A 21,623-nucleotide genomic window follows, 5' to 3' on the forward strand; every position below is an offset into this window, starting at 1 on the left:
CGCAGCATCAGCACCACGGAGATACACGGATACATCCGTAGACTCGAGACAGAATTCACAATGTGTTTTGGGGACTTTCAGGTGTTTGGACCAATGTTTTCTTTTCTGATCAAACCAGAAATCTTTAATGAGCAGCTGGATTTGTCTCACATTAACTGGCTGAGTTAATGCCAGTTAATGCAACACGCAGCTGGAATCCACAGCTGTGCGTGTTCATGGAGCTGCATGTTCACCTGCTGGACATCACTACCTGACAAGTTTAACTGTCTTCAGAACATTGCAGAGGCCTTACTGACAGTATTTGGCTCTACATGTCTGTGTGAGCAGATTTTCTCTCACATGAGTCCTCAGGTAGCCTCTGAATGCTGGACACTGGGAGACCTGTGTCTCTGAGTGGGAGACCAGAGATCACATTAACATGTGTCTCTGTATTAACAAACATGCCATATTGGCCCAGTTTATTTTTCTTATCATTGTTGTGAGGAGACCATAGAGAGCATTTGTATTTTCAGTTGTACAGTTCATTTGCTGTTATGGATAAAAAGTCTTTTTTTTTGTTTCCAAATAGCTGATAACTATTCACTGATAGCTGCCAACATCTGCGAACACATATAATTCTATAAAGTGGTTCTATATAGTGTGTAACTGTTCATATAGAGCGTTATTAAATTTATTGCTAATGCAGTCATATGGCACACTGACCTCTGAGGAAATTTTAGATGCACTCGTCATCAGAAAGGTTGCCTACCCCTGGTCTATAACAACTGGGACATGTACCAGCACATCAGGGATGCCAAACCTGCCCAGGATGAGTTTGTTGGGTTTCAGGTTCCTGAGCTAGCCTGAGCTCATCTTTTTAAACAACCCACAGAGCTGTCACTGGTCGCTATGGTGACAGTGTCCAGCAGCAGCCTGTATCACTTTGAATATTTTTATGTCTTTCAGTGTAAAATCTCACTTTTGGGTAACGGCACAAACACTAAGAAACGACAGAGAACATGTCATTATTACAAAGCTGTAGCTTCTGTTTTGCCCACATTTATTGATGATGATTTCACATAACTAAGCAGTGTACTGTACTCTCATCAGTTATTTGGGCTCTTATAATATTTAAGAAAGAGCACAGAGAGGTGGTACGGGTACAGGAAGGACGACGGAGCAAACAGTGAAGTTAGCTGAAAAACAAACGTTATTGTTTATAAAGTAATTGTTCGTGTATTTCAAGGATCTGTGCTTTCTAGTAGCACACTTAAAAAATGCCAGTGCACATTCTAAACAGGAAATATTGATATGAATGGTAACATTTCACAGGATGGCTGCTACACTGATGTGACGGACTACAAGTCTACTCTCCACTCATGAAATTGGGGTACACAGTGCTCTGTGCTGAGACTGCATAAAAAGGGAGGGCTGTATTTTATTACAAAACAGCTCTATTACCAATTTGCTTTGTGTGCAGGTCTTTGAAATGAATAATGCTGCTTTTGGTGGACTGGGATGGTCCATATGTCAAATATCAGTGATGTAATATTTAGTTAGCATGGTTTCAAATTGAACACAATAGCTATCTGCAAGTTCAACACCTAAATAAAGCTCATCATACTGATTGTTTGACCTCAGTGTTCAAGCAGATCTTAGCAGAACCAAATAGAAAGAGCAAAGAGCAGATCGAGAGATGGAGAAAAAAAGAGAAAATTATTTGAGCGCTTAAATAAAATTAGCAGCTTTAAAGAGCCTGAGGGCAAAATGGAGTTGTGTCCCTCGTGGCTATGCTTTGAAGAAGGGGAGAATGAATTAAGCTTGACTTGCTCCTCTCCCTCCTCCTCCTCTTCTTTGCTCTCACTTTTAACTCCCTCACTTTTCTTCTGGTTTGCACTAATATGTAGGGTGACATGGAGGGAGAGGGAGGGGGTTGAGGAGATGAACGAGGGGTATAAAAGCAAATGATGAAGGTAAGGGCAGGCTGGAGCACTTCATTGCTGAACAGCTTTTTGGACTCTCTTACACATGTTGTTCTTAAGTTTCACAAATACTTGATTTGTTCCCTTCCTATTTAAGTTCTCTTTTTCCTCCCTCTTATCCTTCTCCGTACAGTTTTTCCCTCATACGTTCTGAGTATCTGAAATTGGGCCCCAGTTGTTGGTGCTTCTACACACAGGACCGGAGCATGAACCCCGGGGCTTTCTCCAGCTCTGGGCCTCTGTCTTGGGCTATGTATCTGATGAGGAAAGGCCGGACAGGCAGCGGACTCTTTGGTAAAGCTGATTCTTCTTCATGTTTGACGTCACCTCGATCACTATCATATCTGCTCTGTTCGTGATTATGTTGTTTTTGTTCTTAACTATTTGTTCTGTTGGGGCTCCTTATTGGGAGGTTTTGCATGACCTAAATCCTCACAGTACAAACAGTTAAACTGAACTGTGCTGCCCATCATCAGATGGCTCTTACCTGTTCCATTTTCTTGTCTAATTCTGTTTCTTGGATTTCTACAAGCATTTGTAGATGGAGTTTCAAGGCTTTTTGAAATTCTGCTGGGTGCTTCAGTTGGTTCTGGCTAAAGGCTACCAAAGTTTGCATTGTCTCAGATCTGCAGCCGTGCCTGTTTATTGATATAAATCATCTAACTTTAAAAGAGAAATAAACAAAAAAACCATCAAACGTGTGAGAAGCACAGCTGACTCTGACTGCAGATATCGATCAGTGTCAATCACTACCCTGGACAGGACATATCTCTTTAGTAAACTTGTCCTCCTGCTATTTTAAAGAAGCAGCTTCTGGTTTTCACAATGAAATTTTTATGTCTAATAAATAATTAGAAAAGGAAAACAGTTGCATGCACACTACTGATCCACACTGTATTTCTATGAAAGATATCAAGCAATGTTAGTATCAATAACGTTGATAGGACACTGTGGCTGAGTATTGATTATAGATCAGAGGGCAGTAAGCAGCTCACATTACAAGATAGTCAGCGGTAAATGCTGGCTTCGTGAAATCCAACTCCACTGCCACTGTCATCACTCTTTCTTTCTTTCTTTCTTTCTTCATCTGTTGTTTTATTTGACTTCTCAGATGTCTACAGAGGACTTTCATTGAAATAGTGTTTAGCAGGCTGCTCTTTGTTTTTTCTTTTATTGTGATGAGCACCAGAACTCTATTTCTGTCTTCAGAGATATACTGTTTCAAACAATCCTTCAGTATTTGGAATATTTAGCAGTTTACTCATAAGAAAAGGAAATGTCACGTTTAAAAAATCTATATTTTAAAACAACTTGTACTTGTACTTGAAGGAAAATAATGGTAAAAAGCTGTGAAGTCAGCCTTTAATAGGTTTAACGTTTTGATTTCTGTTAACTCCTGATGACCTGCACAGTGTGGACAAACAGGCATGATGTGAAAAATGGATATTTCCAAGAGCAAAACACACCGTGTCCATCTGGGGCTGGGGCATTTACATTTTTTATTATCCCCCGTTGGCTACAAAGACAGACGGGTGTCTGCATGGACAGCATGTGTTTCTCAGGCAACACAAAGCTGTATTTAATATAGTTTTATAGTGAAAGGAATCATCGCTACTGTGTGTACAGCATAGGTTTACTCCTGTTTCTGGAAAAACTCCAAGCTGCTGATTCCTGGGTTTTTTTTGTTTTTTTTTTTAAATTTTATTTTTTTTTTGCCTGTCCCGTTTGGCTCTTTTGCCATCAGAATTGTTGTCTAAAGGCAAAGAAAGATGCCCAACGGATTTACTTTACCAAATTGACCATCCCAGCCTTGCCGTAATGGTCCATTTGATTCACCTTTTATTGTTTATTTTATTTTCACTTACTGAATACGGGACAGACTTGACTGGGGGAAAGAAGGGGAGAAAGAAAGAGGGAAAGAGAAACAGCTGAGAAGAGGGACGGGGGAGAAGGGCAAAAGACATAAACCAACAGAATGAGCAGAAATTTTTATTTCATTTTTTAGTTTTTATTTCCTCCAAAGGAATATTAATGGAAGAGGAAAACAGATATTTGAATTTGGCTTCAAAGCAAACAACTGCAAAATGATTTCAGAGATACGTTCACTTATAAGTTGGTGTGCTGCGGTTTGACATACAGATATACACAGACACAGAGGAACATTAACGTCACGCACACACAAATGAGTGGATCATTTTCTCATTTTTGGATAAAAAAAAGAAAGAAAAACATGATTTCCTACACTCGTTTTAGTCTTTAAGATTAGAACATAATGTAAAACTGAAACACATGAACTCCCACGTGGTTACTGTGTGACTCTGTAAGTGCTGTTGGAGTTTCAGCAGCAGCTTAAACACAGTTTAGTTCTTCATCATTGAGACTTTTTTTAGTTGAGCAGATAAGTCATAGTTACTTTTTTCATCTGTCAGCTCTTTCCCTGTTGCTGCTTTCTTCCAGAAATGGTTAATAGCTCCATAATAATAACCTTCCTGGTCATCTTCATTTATATAGACTTTACATACAGTACATGCAGAAGACAGAGTGCTGAAATGAACTCAGTATCTAAACCATTTTTTTGTGCATTAAAGTTTTTGTGTGTGCATGAAGACAATGTGCATGTGCAAATGTTGTTCAAATGTGAAATTAATATAATAGCAATATAATAAAAAGAGCTTTTCCTTCATTTAAAGTTATTTTTGGTGCTTAATTTGTTTTGTGAAATACTTTCCAGTAAAAACTTGAGCGGGATTCAAACTATCCCTGGTCAGTATAGGCAGCAATAACACAGTGTTCACAGTTATGATGATAACATCACAATAATGCAATTTAGTTAGAGGCTGAGAGCATTATAAAACGGTCAGGAGTTCAGAGGTATCATTTATATCAAAGTACTAATGCAGATGTTTGAATGTGTATTCGAACTCTTACTATTAGAAACAGATGAAATCACATGAAAGTGTCATCCATGTGAGTCGGCTCGTTCGGCCTGTGCCGTCTTCATTTAGGATCAGTAACGTGCTTTAGATCACCTGCTGCCCTCTATCGTCTGTATGTGCTACTGACAGCTTGCATATATAAAGCACACAGATTCTCACGCCTCGGTCTGCTGTGGTGAAAAGAATAAGAAAACAAAGATTTGGAGGCATGTGACTCTGACTTTGATCCGCAGTGATGCATTCATATGTCGTTAGTTTGTTATGTGTGGATAACGCACATAACCACACAGTGTCACGCAGGAAGAAGCGCAGCTCTGCCTCCTTGTTTCTCAGCTAAAGCCGCCTCCTTTCGGACGCACAGGATGCTGATTGGTCTTGTGTTTTCGGCGACAGCCTCTAGAACGTGTCCTGATTGGCTGAGAGCAGGTCTTTGCGCAGACGAGATGCAAATCCAGAGCGGTGCCGGTAAAAGGCTGACGCCAAGATCGGAGATGGCCATTCATCTGCAGCGGAAAGGACATAGAAGTAGTTATGATGAAAGCGCTTACTTACCGAAGCAAAATTTGAAATACAGTCAGATACTCTCTCTTTTTTCCCCTCCAACGTCTGCCCATTTCCTTCCACTTTCAGTATGAGCGGAAGTTTGTTCTGCTGAGCTTTGAAGACTACAGAACCCATCTCAAGTCTGCCTTTGACTTCTACTCTGTATGGAGGACGCATCAAACACATCTGAAAGCGTCGGGGACATGTTTGCACGGATTTAAATGTGTCGCGTTTGGTCGGGGTAGTTTGACAGATAAGTACTGGACGACGCGCACACAGGAATCCGCTTCTTGGCCGCAAACAGGAGGAAAGCAGGAGGCTTATAGTGAAAGTCAGCGAGAGGAGACTGTGGACGCACAGATGGTGTTTCCGTGGGACGCCAAATACGGTACGACGTATTATTCTGGTTGTTGTTCACGATAAAGTATGAAGACATGCGCAGAGAACATATTTGTTCTCTTCAGCTGTCACATTAGTTTGACTGACTGAGCTTTTGGAGAAATGGTCTCTGACGGCGCGGTGTTAGTCCGTGGTTTGTCGGTCCGTGTGTGTTTGTGTGTGAGCAGTGATGGTGATATCCATATACTGGAATGTGTGTCATTGTACAACAACGTTGTCATTTACAGGCCTGTAGAAAACTGTAGCTTTATACATAATATAGCACAATCCAGCGTTCGTGTACCGGTTTACTCTGTGACATCCAAATCAGCTCAAACGATCATTGTCAGGTTATTGGTTTGATCCAGTCCACGAGTCAAAGTTTCTTAGATTTAAATATACAACCCCACCTTTTCTCAGTGACTGCGTTCGTGAATGGAAACAGAGTTATTGTGTGAACTGGTGAATGTGGTTTGTAGTGTTTGTAAAAGGGTTTGCCAGAATTCTTCAGAGATTGATGCAAAATGTTAACCATGTGTTGAAGTGTTCATTCTGAACTAACAAATGTGTGCTATAATACGAATGAGTGTTACCTGAGCTCACTAGGATCCAAAACTTTGGATTTGACTGAGAAGGTCATCAGGTTGGTCCAGTCTGCATGCCATCCTTGGGCAACATACGAACCCCAGGGTGCTCTCTGTGCTCTCAGTGTGAATGTGTGTGAATGTTAGACCAAAAGCGCTTGTATGAAAGGACGTGAATGAGGTGTGTTGTATAAAATACTTTGAAGGCTCCAGATTAGAAATTTAAAAAATCAGATATAAGAATCAGTCAATTTAACATTTAGATACAAATGTAACTATTAGCAAAATAAACGGTCACACCTGTTCACCTGGTTACCTTCTCCTGTGGTTGTGGTGCCCCGACAAGTGTACAACTTAAACATCTCTCAGTCTCACTCTGTGTGTGTGTTTTATAGATCCCAGTTCACACACACCTGTACAGTGAAACAGGTGTGTGTGTGTGTCTTTAACCTGAATAAAAAGCAAGCGTAGTCATAATTTGTCAAACACTATCTATAGAAATCTTTCTAGTCATTACCTACTAATCTACTTACTGATTGATCATAAGTTGTGACAGAATAGTGAAAAAAGTCCTTGTTAGTGCAGACTGGGGGGAAAGAAAATATCTGTGAGCAAACAGAATCGCTACGTTTTCTTTCTCTGCTGAAATTATTTCTTAAACAATGAATGAAGAGTGAAAATATATTCTCATACTGTTCTGATGATTACGTGATTCAAAGACTATTTTTTCCTGGGTTCTGTCACAGACCCTGCCCCCGGTCGCCGCTATACTCCCCCCTCTACCACCCTTGCCTCGGGGGGGAAGATGGCCGAGGCCCTGCCTCTCGGAGCCCAGGAGGCCGGTGGTGGAGCTGCTATGGTGGGAAAATTGCGAATTGCAGACCACGGCATGGTGGAGGTAGGGCAGCACGGGACTGGTTGCTTATTTCTGTCTTAGACTAAAATAACTGTGCTGCTGTTTTTTCAGGTGATGCCAGATCATCCAGGAGAGCTGGTGAAGACAGACAGTCCCAATTTCCTGTGCTCTGTGTTGCCTACTCACTGGAGGTGTAATAAGACTCTTCCCATTGCTTTTAAGGTGTGTATGTTGTCATTTTAGCACGGGCCGTGCTGTACATCGTAATGGACTGTGCGTACTTAGAGTTCACATACATACCAGGTTTTACTGTTACGTATGCAGTCAGCTCCACCTCTAACCAAGTGATCACGAACCTTTCACCTACTGAAAGTTTCCTGATAATAACATGTAGCATTTATATATTATTACATCATCATGAGTTCATCTCTCTATTACTTTGATTGCCTTTACTGTTCTTGTCCAACGTGCTGTTCAGTATATTCACTGACAAACAGAGAAAAGCAGCATTTCCTCACATCTGGGAACAAATCTTTGACATTTTGCCTTTAAAAGTTAATTGATGTAAGTGGTCCGGATGATTTACGACTTTAGTGTTTAATGTACCAAATCTAACATTTTGTACATTTTCCAGCATCACTCACAAAGGTCCGTTTTTACAGACCTTTATACTGTCTTACCAGTGGGTCATATGATCCATCCACCCTCAGTGATTTAACACAAGTTTGTTTGTTTTTGCTGCGTTTCCCTCATGTGGATGGTTTTCCTGCACTTTGAGACAAAATGCATTTGTGGAAAAGCGGCTTTTAGCTGCAGAAAACACAGTGGATTGATTTACTGAGTTTTATGCATTAGTGTTTGCGCATACATGTGTGTGTAAGAGAGAGTTTGGTGCATTATGCATCATTATGGAGTGTCATGAGCGGATGTCACTGCCTCTTACTGATAATGGATGACTGTTGAGATGAACACGCACATTTTATGCACACAGCGAAAGACGCACATCCATATTGTATGTAGCTGATAACACACACTCTGCAGGTATTGTTCTGTATACAGACACACATATTTGCTGGGCTGCTTTTTTGCTGCTGCTCCACAGTCTGCCCGACAGTGAATTTACTGTTTGTTCTTGAATAATTTCCAAACCCAGTGAAATGCTTATTGCAGCCAGTGTGATTCCATCAACTTATCTCATTACTGTGACCGGCACTGGTACCCAGTCTCACACCACTTTAAGTGATTACCAATAGGTGGAAGGTATAATTGTCGTTTTAATACTAGTGTGGCAGTCAGCGCTGGTTGGAGCGCTCTGGGTCACAGACAGAGATGCTCCATAGTACTATATCTGCCCTGCTTATTTGCACAATGATGCTTTGGTGTGATTAGCCACAATATGGAAATCAGCCTGCCTGGCTCTATATTTGTGTAGGTGTGGAAAAGGAGAGTGTGCTTTCTAGTGCGCTGAGCTCTCGTGGAGGGTAAAGCCTAACAGTATGCACAAAAGCTTTATTCAACAACTTTTAGTTAATCATTTGCATCTTTTACTGTCCATGAAGTTCAGTGTAAAACTGCCTCTTTGCCTCTCAGTCAAACCAAGCGTATGGTCAGTTTGAAATTGTGCTAGCCTCTCAGCAATTCAGTCTTTATATATGAACATTAGCTGCTCAGTCACTAATAGATGACTTTTTTGTTGTACTCTACTTTGGATCATCCCACAATCATCCCATCTCATAGGTGTCAAACTCTGGCCCGCGGGCCAAATTTGGCCCGCAACCTAATTACATTTGGCCCGCGAAGCCATACCAAATTACTATTAGAGCTGGCCTACTGGTATTATACAGCTAATATATATATTGTTTAGTATTAAGCTTTGCTTGTTCCATATTCAGTTTTTCAGCAAAACTTATTTGAGTCCATAAGAAAAGATTCATTCTTATATCTGGAGGAAGATTTTTTTTTCAATAAATGTTAATGTTAGCCCACAACTTTGTTCCAGTTTTGAATTTTGGCCCACTGTGTATTTGAGTTTGACACCCCTGTCCCATCTGCATAATCAGGAGTTTTGCACTCCTGCTTTGCATGGACTGACATTTGGTGCAAAGTAGCATCAGGTGTGTAAAAACCTCTGTGGGACGTGTGCACTGAAAAATGGCACCGAACAGGTTGGATACAAAGATGTTCTGAAAACCTCAAACTTGGATTAAACCCTCACGCAGACACAGCGCACACTCGTGCTTTTCTCTTGTTTGTGCCAACATGTCACTAGGTGGTTGCCCTGGGCGACATTCCAGATGGCACCTTGGTTACAGTGATGGCAGGAAATGATGAGAATTACTCAGCAGAGCTTCGCAATGCGACAGCTGCAATCAAGAACCAAGTGGCCAGATTCAACGACCTCCGCTTTGTGGGCCGCAGCGGTAGAGGTACGCACAGACACGCAAATACATACATGGAAATGTGAATGCAGATTTACTGTACAGTGTAAAAGTTGTACAGTGTGAAATTAGCAGGCACCAGTTTATTAGTATGAGTGACATTAGTCAGAAGAGTTTCACCTTTAAATCTTCCACAGGTTGAAAATTAATAGACATGTTTTGTACAAGCATACAGCATTAAATTAGGGGAAGTACATGTGAATAAAAACAGCATTCACACAACTTCCTCCTAATATCCCATCCAGTGTCTGCCTCTTTCTTTCTCCCTCTCTTTTTAACGGACACACAAGCACAGTTACTCTAAATCAGGCACAGGCAAATGTCCCTACTTATCTATTTAAAACACCAGTCTTGTGTACACAAACCCTGCTAACATACAGACACACACAATATTGATAAATCCTCCCCCAGCCAAAAGAAATTGGTATAACTGTCAATATTTTATCAGCTGTGCAGACCTTAAGTTGAAAAAATGAGCATATTAATATTTCAAGTGCAGCAGAATTCAAATGAAGAAGAGTGAGGAGTCTAAATTTGTTTCATGCAAATTTAACAGCACAGAATACAATGGGACCATTTTCTCTCCCAGCAGTATTTTAAGATAGTGTTTTTGTAATGTTGACTTACAGCTGGAAGACTGTAGTTGCATCTGTCTGTAAAACAGTGTCTGACCCAAACTGCTGTGACACACAGTGCTTTGTTCTCTGTGCGTCTATTTCTTATTAATGCGTTTCATGATAAGGTGACAGGAACAACACGCAGGAAGGACGCAAATCATTTACACACACATGTGTAAGACGTACAGATGTGACGGAGACGATACAAACCTGCACAAATGTCACTTTCATTTCCACTAAATGGCCAAAAGTTAAATTGGAAATTGGTGAAAAATTAGTTACAGACTTGGTAACAAAACTGGTGGTTCGTGGATCAGTTCTCAGAATGCAATTATTGGACTCTGTCTGGAAAAATAAAGCAGTCAATATGGAAATAATCTGGTGAAAAATCTGGACCTTGCTTCTTCATTTTTGAATAAATGTAGAGGAGACAGGTGCATACAATATGCCTCGTGCAGTAAATACATATTTTATTTCTTACCGTTTTCTATATGTGTAAAATCACATCTCACCGTGTTTCTGTTTGCTTTTGATAAACCTTTACACTTATGGATTCAAGTCAAGATCATTTTTTGTGCAGATGTCATCATCTCATGCTCACTCAATCAAAGCCTGATTTCGTTTATTCACGAGTGCTGCCTTTGCTTTGCACAGAGCTGTTCTGACTTTAGAACGTTTGCCTCGCTAACCTGTATTTCTTCTTTGTTTATGCTTTCTGATGACTTTTCAGTCCCCTCGTAGGGACCAAAATCCACGTCCCCACGAGGTTCAGGCGTTTTTCACACTCAAAATGTGGTTTTAGTGTCATGGTTACAATTAGGTTATGGTTATGTTTAGGGCTAGGCATTTTTGATGGTTAGGGTAACCGGCTCAGGAAAGCATTATGCCAATGAGATGTCCCAATGAGAATAGCAAACCAGACGTGTGTGTGTGTGTGTGTGTGTGTGTGTGTGTGTGTGTGTGTGTGTGGCCATATATCGTGAAATACAGAAATCATGGTCTTGAAAGAGGAACTGAGAAAAAGACTGAAAATTGGTTACATACATGTGCACACACACACACACACACACACACACACACACACACACACACACACACACACACACACACTCTGTGTATATTTAACTGAGTGACTGCAGAGAAAACATTTGTTAAGACGCACACAGGCTCTTTGTTATCTGTTAATGTAGTGTGTGTGTGTGTGCATGCATGTAACTCTTTTTGTAAACAAGGGAACAGAAATTCTGTTATACATTTTTCATTCATGATGTGCTTTTCCTTTGCTTATATAGAGCAGAGAAAACACTGTGTGTAGACCAGGATCACGATCTCTTTCTGTTGGTTGCACAAAGACAGCAGAGACACACTGATGTCAGCTGCCATCTAGTGGCCATTAATACAGCTGAGAATGGCATGTGTTAATCGTTAGTGTTTCCTATAGAAGGGTTCTAGACAACTTAAACTGTTATTCAGTTCTGAGCTTTGTATAGCACTATATATGTTATATAATATATGACTACGTTTCATGTATCATAATTTAAGACAATGAGAGGAGACAGAAAGGGAGAGGGAAATGAGAGTAACACCCGACACACAACAGCAGTGGGGCTCTGCCATGTGCAGTGTTTACATCTAGCACAGTGTTAAGTGACTGCTACTTCACACAGACACAGAGATAGTCCTATTAATGTGTGGTACATACACTCATATCTCTTAGATATGACCGCAGTTAAACACTGGTTTGTGATTGGCTGGCAGGTGTCTATTAGAAATGGGACACAGTAGTTTTCTAAATAAGTAATTAGGCTACATCCAAAGCCAAACTTTAAGTCACTCAAAAAAGTATTTGTCATTTAAATGATCAAACCTTTACAAAAACTTGTTTTTATAACATTTAAGGTAAAGCAGAGAATTTCGTTTATAAATGAAAGACAGTTTTTTAGTTTTTCTCTCATTTTTTAAAAATATCTACTTGAAAAGATTGACTGCAGATATGTGCGAATAGCTTCATAATACCTTGTAATATTCATGATTACAGGTAACATTCTGTATTATTGTAGAATATGTAATATTCTACATTTGAATTGTTAACTTTGTCTATGACCACAAGTTTGCATGAAAAAACATTTTCATGTACACCATCCTTTTTTCTTTGCTCCACAATCTCAGGAATCAAGTCACATCCAGCAAAGGACAAAGTAATAGTTTTTTATTCTCATACATATTGTTTGCTTTTCAAAAACTTTTTTACTTTCAGTACTTTTTGTATATCACACTCAGAAGCTGGAATAAAGTTTACATATCGACCATTACCAATAAAAACCAAATGCAATGTAATTTCCAGGATTACTATATAGAAAGAGCCAGAACCCCCACAAAGCACCTCAGCACTCAATGTCTTTATCCACCCTGAAACACTGTTGACAGTGTTCACTAACATTTTCAACACCTCAATGCAGATATGTCATGTGCCAGCCTGCTTCAAGGCTGCCAATATCATTCCTGTTCTGAAAAACAATGATCACAAGCCTTAATGACTACAGACCTGTCGCTCTCACCTTTGCCTGTCCCATCTACAGTCAGTGATTGACCCCCTCTCTCTTGAACTCCCTGTGTTTTGCGTACAGAGCCAACAGATCAGTAGGTGATGTAGTTAGCATGGCACTAGACTTCATCATCCAGCATCTGAACTCTGCAGGAACTTAGTATAATGGTTTTGTGGACTGTAATTCTGCTTTGAATACAATCATGCTGTAGGACAAGCTCCCCCACAAGCACCCCCACAAACATCTTCCTTGGTTCCTTATACATATACATATATATTGGCCGGTAATTGAATGGGAATGGCGCAGGACCCAACCAGGCCCGTTAGAGGACCCGAGCCTGAATCCTTTCCCCCCCGAGACCTAGCCTTCTCACACATATATATATATATGTATATATATGTGTGAGATATATACATATATATACATATATACATATAAAAAACACCCAGCACGCCCCTGCGGGCGGTTTATCCTTCAAGCTCGGGTCCTCTACCAGAGGCCTGGGAGCTTGAGGGTCCTGCGCAGTATCTTAGCTGTTCCCAGGACTGCGCTCTTCTGGACAGAGATCTCCGATGTTGTTCCCGGGATCTGCTGGAGCCACTCGCCTAGCTTGGGAGTCACCGCACCTAGTGCTCCGATTACCACGGGGACCACCGTTACCTTCACCCTCCACATCCTCTCGAGCTCTTCTCTGAGCCCTTGGTATTTCTCCAGCTTCTCGTGTTCCTTCTTCCTGATATTGCTGTCATTCGGAACCACTACATCGATCACTACGGCCGTCTTCTTCTGTTTGTCTACCACCACTATGTCCGGTTGGTTAGCCACCACCATTTTGTCCGTCTGTATCTGGAAGTCCCACAGGATCTTAGCTCGGTCATTCTCCACCACCCTTGGGGGCATCTCCCATTTTGACCTCGGGACTTCTAGGTTATACTCGGCACAGATGTTCCTGTACACTATGCCGGCCACTTGGTTATGGCGTTCCATGTATGCCTTGCCTGCTAGCATCTTGCACCCTGCTGTTATGTGCTGGATTGTCTCTGGGGCATCTTTACACAGCCTGCACCTGGGGTCTTGCCTGGTGTGATAGACCCCAGCCTCTATGGATCTTGTGCTCAGAGCTTGTTCTTGTGCTGCCATGATTAGTGCCTCTGTGCTGTCTTTCAGTCCAGCTTTGTCCAGCCACTGGTAGGACTTCTGGATATCAGCCACCTCCTCTATCTGCCGGTGGTATATACCGTGCAGGGGCCTGTCCTCCCATGATGGTTCCTCGTCTCCCTCCTCTTTCTTGGGTTTCTGCTGCCTGAGGTATTCACTGAGCACTCGGTCAGTTGCGGCCATCTTCCCAATGTATTCTTGGATGTTCGTTGTCTCATCCTGGACTGTGGTGCTGACACTCACCAGTCCCCGGCCCCCTTCCTTCTGCTTAGCGTACAGCCTCAGGGTGCTGGACTTGGGGTGAAACCCTCCATGCATGGTAAGGAGCTTTCTTGTCTTTATGTCAGTGGCTTCTATCTCCTCCTTTGGCCAGCCTATTACCCCAGCAGGGTACCTGATCACGGGCAGGGCGTACGTGTTGATAGCCCGGATCTTGTTCTTACCATTCAGCTGACTCCTCAGGACTTGCCTGACCCTCTGCAGGTACTTGGTGGTTGCAGCTTTTCTAGCGGCCTCTTTATGGTTCCCATTTGCCTGCAGGATCCCCAGGTACTTGTAACTCTATGTCTGCAATGTTGCCTTCTGGTAGTTCAATCCCCTCAGTTCTGACTACCTTCCCTCTCTTTGTTACCATCCGACTACAGTTCTCCAGTCCAAACGACATTCCAATGTCATTGCTGTATATCCTGGTGGTGTGGATCAGTGAATCGATGTCTCGTTCACTCTTGGCATACAGCTTGATGTCATCCATGTACAGGACGTGGCTGACAACTGCTCCGTTCCGTAGTCGGTATCCGTAGCCAGTCTTGTTAATGATCTCACTGAGGGGGTTCAGGCCTATGCAGAACAGCAGTGGGGACAGAGCATCTCCTTGGTAGATCCCGCACTTGATGGTGACTTGTGCTATGGGCTTGGAGTTTGCCTCTAGTGTTGTGTGCCACATCCCCATTGAGTTCCTGATGAAGGCTCTTAGGGTCCCATTGATCTTGTACAATTCTAAGCATTCCAGTATCCAGCTGTGGGGCATTGAGTCATAGGCCTTCTTGTAATCAATCCAGGCCGTGCACAGGTTGGTCAGTCTATATATATATATATATATATATATATATATATATATATATATATATATATATATATATATATTCAGGGCTCTAGACTGCGACCAATTTGGTTGCAAATGCAACCAAATTTTTCAGTGGTGCGACTAAAAAAAAATATTTGGTTGCACCTGTGCGACCAACTGTTCGGGTAGCAAAAAAAAAAAAATCTGCAACCTTCCCTGTGGTCAACAACAGACACACATTATGCCCCTATCGTGGACTAAACCAATCAGAGATAGTAAGGGGCGGGACCTCTCTGATTGGCCGTGGTCCAGTTGAAAGTGCAGGTGGAAGTGGGAGGTGAATAGCTTGAATAAAGCGATATCAATTCATTAAATCCTGAATCGACTTTTAAATATAACTGTGTTTTGCCAGAAACGCCAGATTCTCAGATTAAAGCTCACAAAACCATTTCAACAACAACCAAACAGCAAATGAGAGCAGGTACACGGATTCCACACAAAGACGTAAACACAGAGCGGACCGACGCATCAGAATCAACTTAGTCTTTCTCGGCTTTCTCACCCGACGGCCCGTAGACGGACACGCTGTCGGAGCTCAGCGATTCTGATGCGTCCGGTCCGCGCTGTGTTTACGTCTTTTTGCGCTGATTCTGAGCTGCAGGTTTTGTCTCTCTCCAACCAAAATTCACCGAGCCAGCACCAAAAGAAGCAGCAAACTGCATTTCACATTTGATCAATGTCGTCATGAATTTTGCTGTTTTGCTTCCACGACTATTAAAATCACACTTCATGCACAGCTAGCTCTCTCTATCGCTCTCTGTACTTCAAGAACAGTTTCCTGTCTCCAATCTCTGTTTTCTGTATTATTCTTTCGCTTATTACCCACCAGTCTACCGTTGTTTACAGCGCTGTGGCTGCTGTCTTTTTTTTTTCTTTTTCTTTTTTTCACTTAAATGACCTCGGACAAGAAAGCCTATTTTTTCTGTTATTCAATACTGAAGAAATTTAAACTTTATATGCAGAACATTGTAGAATATTTTTAAGGTTATCTGCTATAAAAAGCCAGACCAGGAAAATCTCCTTCATGTTTTTCTGTGTTTTATTCTCAGTTACTTTCACACAAAGGCATCTGCTGTGATGTTCACAATTCTGATGAAGTCAGTACTGATAAATGATCAGAATTATAATATTTCTCACTGTCTGAGGCTAAGTTGAATCGAATCGGGACTTTGAAAACCGGAATCGAATGGATTATAGGAATAGGAAAAGAACTATTGCTAACTTTTCTGTTAAGGCCTGATCCTTCTGAAATTCATAGCCAGTGCTCTGACACGGTGTCATCAATCTTTGAATGCTGAAAAAGCACAGTGTATCCAGAAAAACACATTATATTATATAAATTATTATAAAATTTGTGTGCACCTAACTTTTGTGCCAGTACGCCTAACTTTAAAAAGTTAGGCGTACTGGCACAAAAGTTAGGTGCAGTACGCCTAACTTTTTAAAGTTAGGCGTACCGGTATGCCCATGGCAAAAAGTTAGTCTAGAGCCCTGTATATATATATATATATATATATACATATGTTGTATAAAGGTTTTGCCCTGTGATTTTTGTCCATTCCCTTTCTCTCGTCATCTCTCTCTTTTCACCCTCCTTTTTCTCCCTTTCTTGTGTTTTCATAGGGAAAAGTTTCACACTGACCATCACAGTATTCACCAACCCTCCACAGGTGGCCACATACCAAAGAGCCATTAAAATCACAGTGGATGGTCCCAGAGAGCCGCGGCGTGAGTACTACTGACATACAAATGTTCACATTTTCCTCCTAGGCAAACGCTAACCTGGTGTTAAATACAGTTCGCTTGTAGATCAAATCAAATTACAAAAATACATATGCTTGTGGTCAGAAGTTTACGTACAGTCATGATGGGCATGAATGTCATGGTAATTTGGGGGTTTTAGTGAGGTTTAAATTGCTCTTTTTTCAAAGTGGAATGATTGTATATGTATATATTTATTTTCATTTCATTTTCATTTTTCATTTTATTTATAAAGCATCAGATCACCACAGCTGCCTCAAGGTGACTAAAAATGAGGAATTGGGTGAACAAGTTTGACTTCATTTTGGATTTTCTAGGATCTACACAGGCTGGTTAAATTGTTTCCTTTCCTGGCATGGATCCGGTTAAATGTTGTCCTTTGGGAAGCTTTGGGAAGGGCATTGCAGAATCTTTATGTTAGCCTGCTTTATCCATTACAAAACCAGTTTAATGTATCTTTGTTATCTTTGAGATTATTATCCTGTTAAATATATTGTTGTTTAAAAGTTTTAACCATCTCGCTGTTGACTGAAGTTAAAGAATTTGGAGGTCATCCTCCTCCTTCATCACTAGGAGAATAACAGCCCCAGAGCTTAACACTACCATCTCCATGCTTGACAGTTGGTACAGTGTTATTAGGCCTGAATGTTTCAGACTTACACCTAGAAAAATTACCTCTGGACACCTTGGCCAAATAGCTCAGCTTTTCTCTTGTATATCTCTTTCTTCTTCTTTTCTTCTTCTCTTGTAAATATTTAGTTTTAGCCACGCTTGAAGGCCTTGATTTTGGAATAGGGGTTGACAGTCGATGGTGACACTAGTGTTCATAGTCCATGCCAGGATTGATCCTTGATCAATACTGCATTTTTGTTTATAAATGGTTCCAAAAGACCTTCGCAATTTGTGTTAATCTATAGTTCTCCTTAGATCTTCACTGAGTTTGTCGTTCCCCAGTTCCATGGTTCTGAGTATTGGTCAATCCAACAAGCGCTGTCGAGCAAACTCTTTTTATGCCACACAAGTTCTAATTGCTAACATGAAGTTAATAGAGCTTGGCCTTTAAAACATGAACCAGGGCTCTAGAGTGCGACCAATTTGGTCACAAATGCGACCAAATTTTTCGATGGTGCGACTAAAAAAAATCGTAGGTCGCACCGGTGCGACCAAATGTTCGGGTAACAAGAAAAAATCTCTGCAACTCTGAAAGTCTCCGTGTGGTCAACAACAGACACATATTATGCCCCTATCGTGGACTAAACCAATTAGAGATAGTCAGGGGCGGGACCACTCTGATTGGCCGTGGTCTAGTTGAAAGTGCAGGTGGATAGAGAGAGATGAGTAGCTTGAATGAAGCGATATCGATTCATTAAATCCACTTTTAAATATAACCGTGTTTTGCCAGAAACGCCAGATTCCCAGATTAAAGTTCACAAAACAATTTCAACAACCACCAAACAGTAAATGGACACGGACACGCCATCGGGGCTGAAAGCCGACAGCTCGCTGACTCTGATGCGTCAGGTCCGCGCTGTGTTTATGTCTTTTTGCGCTGATTCTGAGCTGCAGGTTTTGTCTCTCCAACCAAAATTCACCGAGCCAGCAGCAAAAGAAGATCCAAACTACGCTTCACATTTGATCAATGTCGTCATGAATTCCCTCTTACTATTGCTGTTTTGCTTCCACCACGATAAAAATCACTTCATGCACAACTCTCTCTCTCAGTGTACTTCAAGAACAGTTTCCCATCTCAAATCTCTGTTTTCTGCATTATTCTTTCGCTTATCACCCACCAGTCTACCGTTGTTTACAGCGCTGTCGGCCACTTTTTCTTTTTTCTTTTTTACTTAACGACCTTGGATAAGAAAGCCTAGTTTCTGCAGTTCTATACTGAAGAAATTTTAACTTTTTTAAATCTATGCAAAATTGCAGAATATTGCAGAATATTTTTAAGGTTATCTGCTATAAAAGTCCAGGCCAGGAAAATCTCCTTCATGTTCTTCTGTGTTTTACTCTCAGTTACTTTCACACAAAGGCATCTGCTGTGATGTTCACACCTCTGATAAAGTCAGTACTGATAAATGATCAGAATTATAATATTTCTGACTGTCTGAGGCAAAATTGAATCGAATCAGGATTTGTGAATCGGAATTGAATGGATTATAGAAATCAGTGATGATACCCAGCCCTAGTGAGCAGCCTAGGCCTGACAGAAGTGGATGTAGCTGTGGGGAATAAGAAAAGATGAAAATAACTATTGATAACTTTTCTGTTAAGGCCTGATCCTTCTGAAATTCATAGCCAGTGCTCTGACACAGTGCCATCAATCTTTGAATGCTGAAAAAGCACAGTGTATCCAGAAAACACATTATATGTCGTCATAAATGCACTGCCCAAGTGTTCCCTCTACCACTGCCTTTCAGCGGCAGGCAGCAGCAAACAGGTCGTCAGAGGAGGTCGAGATGATGATTAAGTTGAACATTTTCTACAATATTGCCAAAGAGTGCCAAAGCACTTTAAGCACAAAATTGTTAGTTAATCATTTACAAATGAATACTGTCTATATGGACTGCAATTTCCCCCCCCCAAAAAGTGCACATGTAAAACTGTGGTGTTAAGCGATGCAGTTGAAAAATTTGAGTGCACCTAACTTTTGTGCTGATGCGCCTAAGAAAAAAAGTTAGGCGTACCAGTGCAACCGTGGCGAAAAGTTAGTCTAGAGCCCTGTGAACTGTCAGAATCATCTTTGAACCTGTGAGCAGAGAAAATCCCAAATAAAGTCAAACTTGATAACCCACCTCTCATTTTTTTAAATCACTAAAAATGTATGCAGTGCAATCATTCCACTTTTGAAAAAAAAACAATTAAAAGAATTATTAAAAGCAAAGAATTACCATGACATTCATGTCCAAGTGAAGTACAAACGGACTGCAAAAAAAATTGAGACACTAAACAAATTGTGAATAAAACCTGAATGCAATGATGTGGAGATGGCAAATGTCAATATTTTATTCAGAGTAGAACGTAGATGACAGATCAAAAGTTTAATCCAAGAAAATGTTTCATTTGAAAGGAAAAATATGTTGATTCAAAATTACACGGTGTCAACAAATCCCAAAAAAGTTGGGACAAGTAGCAATAAGAGGCTGGAAAAAGTAAATTTGACCATAACGAAGAGCTGGAAGACCAATTAACACTAATTAGGTTAATTGGCAACATGATTGGGTATAAAAAGAGCTTCTCAAAGTGGCAGTGTCTCTCAGAAGCCAAGATGGGTAGAGGATCACCAATTCCCACAATGTTGCGCAGAAAGATAGTGGAGCAATATCAGAAAGGTGTTACCCAGCGAAAAATTGCAAAGACTTTGCAGTTATCATCATCAACTGTGCATAACATCATCCGAAGATTCAGAGAATCTGGAACAATCTCTGTGCGTGAGGGTCAAGGGCGTAAACCCATACTGGATGCCCGCGATCTCCGGGCCCTTAAACGACACTGCACCACAAACAGGAATGCTACTGTAAAGGAAATCACCGAATGGGCTCAGGAATACTTCCAGAAACCATCATCAGTGAACACAATCCACCGTGCCATCCGCGCTGCCAGCTGAAACTCTACAGTGCAAAGAAGAAGCCATTTCTAAGCAAGATCCACAAGCTCAGGCGTTTTCACTGGGATCATTTAAACTGGAGTGTGGCAAAATGGAAGACTGTTCTGTGGTCAGACGAGTCACGATTCGAAGTTCTTTTTGGAAATGTGGGACGCCATGTCATTCGGACCAAAGAGGACAAGGACAACCCAAGTTGTTATCAACGCTCAGTTCAGAAGCCCGCATCTCTGATGGTATGCATGAGTGCGTGTGGCATGGACAGCTTGCATGTCTAGAAAGGCACCATCAATGCAAAAAAAATACATTCAGGTTCTAGAACAACGTGCTCCCATCCAGACGTCATCTCTTTCAAGGAAGACCCTGCGTTTTTCAACAAGATAATGCCAGACCACATTCTGCATCAATCACAACATCATGGCTGCGTAGGAGAAGGATCCTGAAATGGCCAGTCTGCAGTCCAGATCTTTCACCTATAGAGAACATTTGGCGCATCATAAAGAGGAAGGTGCGACAAAGAAGGCCCAAGACGATTGAACAGTTAGAGGCCTGTATTAGACAAGAATGGGAGAGCATTCCTGTTTCTAAACTTGAGAAACTGGTCTCCACGGTCCCCAGACGTCTGTAGAGTGTTGTAAGAAGAAGGGGAGATGCCACACAGTGGTGAAAATGGCCTTGTCCCAACTTTTTGGGGATTTGTTGACACCATGACATTTTGTATCACCATATTGTTCCCTTAAAATGATAAATTTTCTCAGTTTCAACTTTTGTTCCGTGATTTATGTTCTGAAGAAAATATTGACATTTGCCATCTCCACATCGTTGCATTCAGTTTTTATTCACAATTTGTTTAGTGTCCCAACTTTTTTGGAATCCGGTTTGTATTTTGGCATTGTTTATTGGGCTCGCAGAACAAGGCATGGTAATAATAAATGAACCTGAAAACTAAAAAACAAACTTCTGATGTGCCATTGTTTAAAGGGTTTCCTTTTAACAACACATTAGACTCACCAATAATAAACAACTTTTTTTTATTTAGTTTATTACAAAAGGTCGACCTACCAAATGTAAGACCTTTTTACTGTATTTGGTGCTAGGCTGCATTTATATCATGCCAT

At 41.1% G+C, this 21,623-nt stretch overlaps 1 protein-coding gene across 2 annotated transcripts in view; it reads left to right on the plus strand.

The window, feature by feature from the left end:
- The first annotated feature begins 5,226 nt into the window (after positions 1-5,226).
- Positions 5,227-21,623, plus strand: part of runx1 (RUNX family transcription factor 1) — a 28,236-nt gene continuing 11,839 nt past the window's right edge. The window contains exons 1-5 of one of the 2 annotated variants that reach the window (XM_082523483.1): positions 5,228-5,828; positions 7,149-7,300; positions 7,370-7,480; positions 9,528-9,684; positions 16,764-16,868. In XM_082523483.1, the coding sequence (XP_082379609.1) occupies positions 5,801-5,828; positions 7,149-7,300; positions 7,370-7,480; positions 9,528-9,684; positions 16,764-16,868 (553 nt within the window). In that variant the 5' untranslated portion in view covers positions 5,228-5,800. Of the gene's footprint in view, positions 5,829-7,148; positions 7,301-7,369; positions 7,481-9,527; positions 9,685-16,763; positions 16,869-21,623 lie in introns of both variants that reach the window. The other variant, XM_082523484.1, reaches the window with a different exon arrangement.

The sequence above is a fragment of the Aulonocara stuartgranti genome (assembly GCF_965226115.1).
Source record: "Aulonocara stuartgranti genome assembly, chromosome: 23".
In the NCBI taxonomy this organism is placed as follows: Eukaryota; Metazoa; Chordata; class Actinopteri; order Cichliformes; family Cichlidae; genus Aulonocara; species Aulonocara stuartgranti.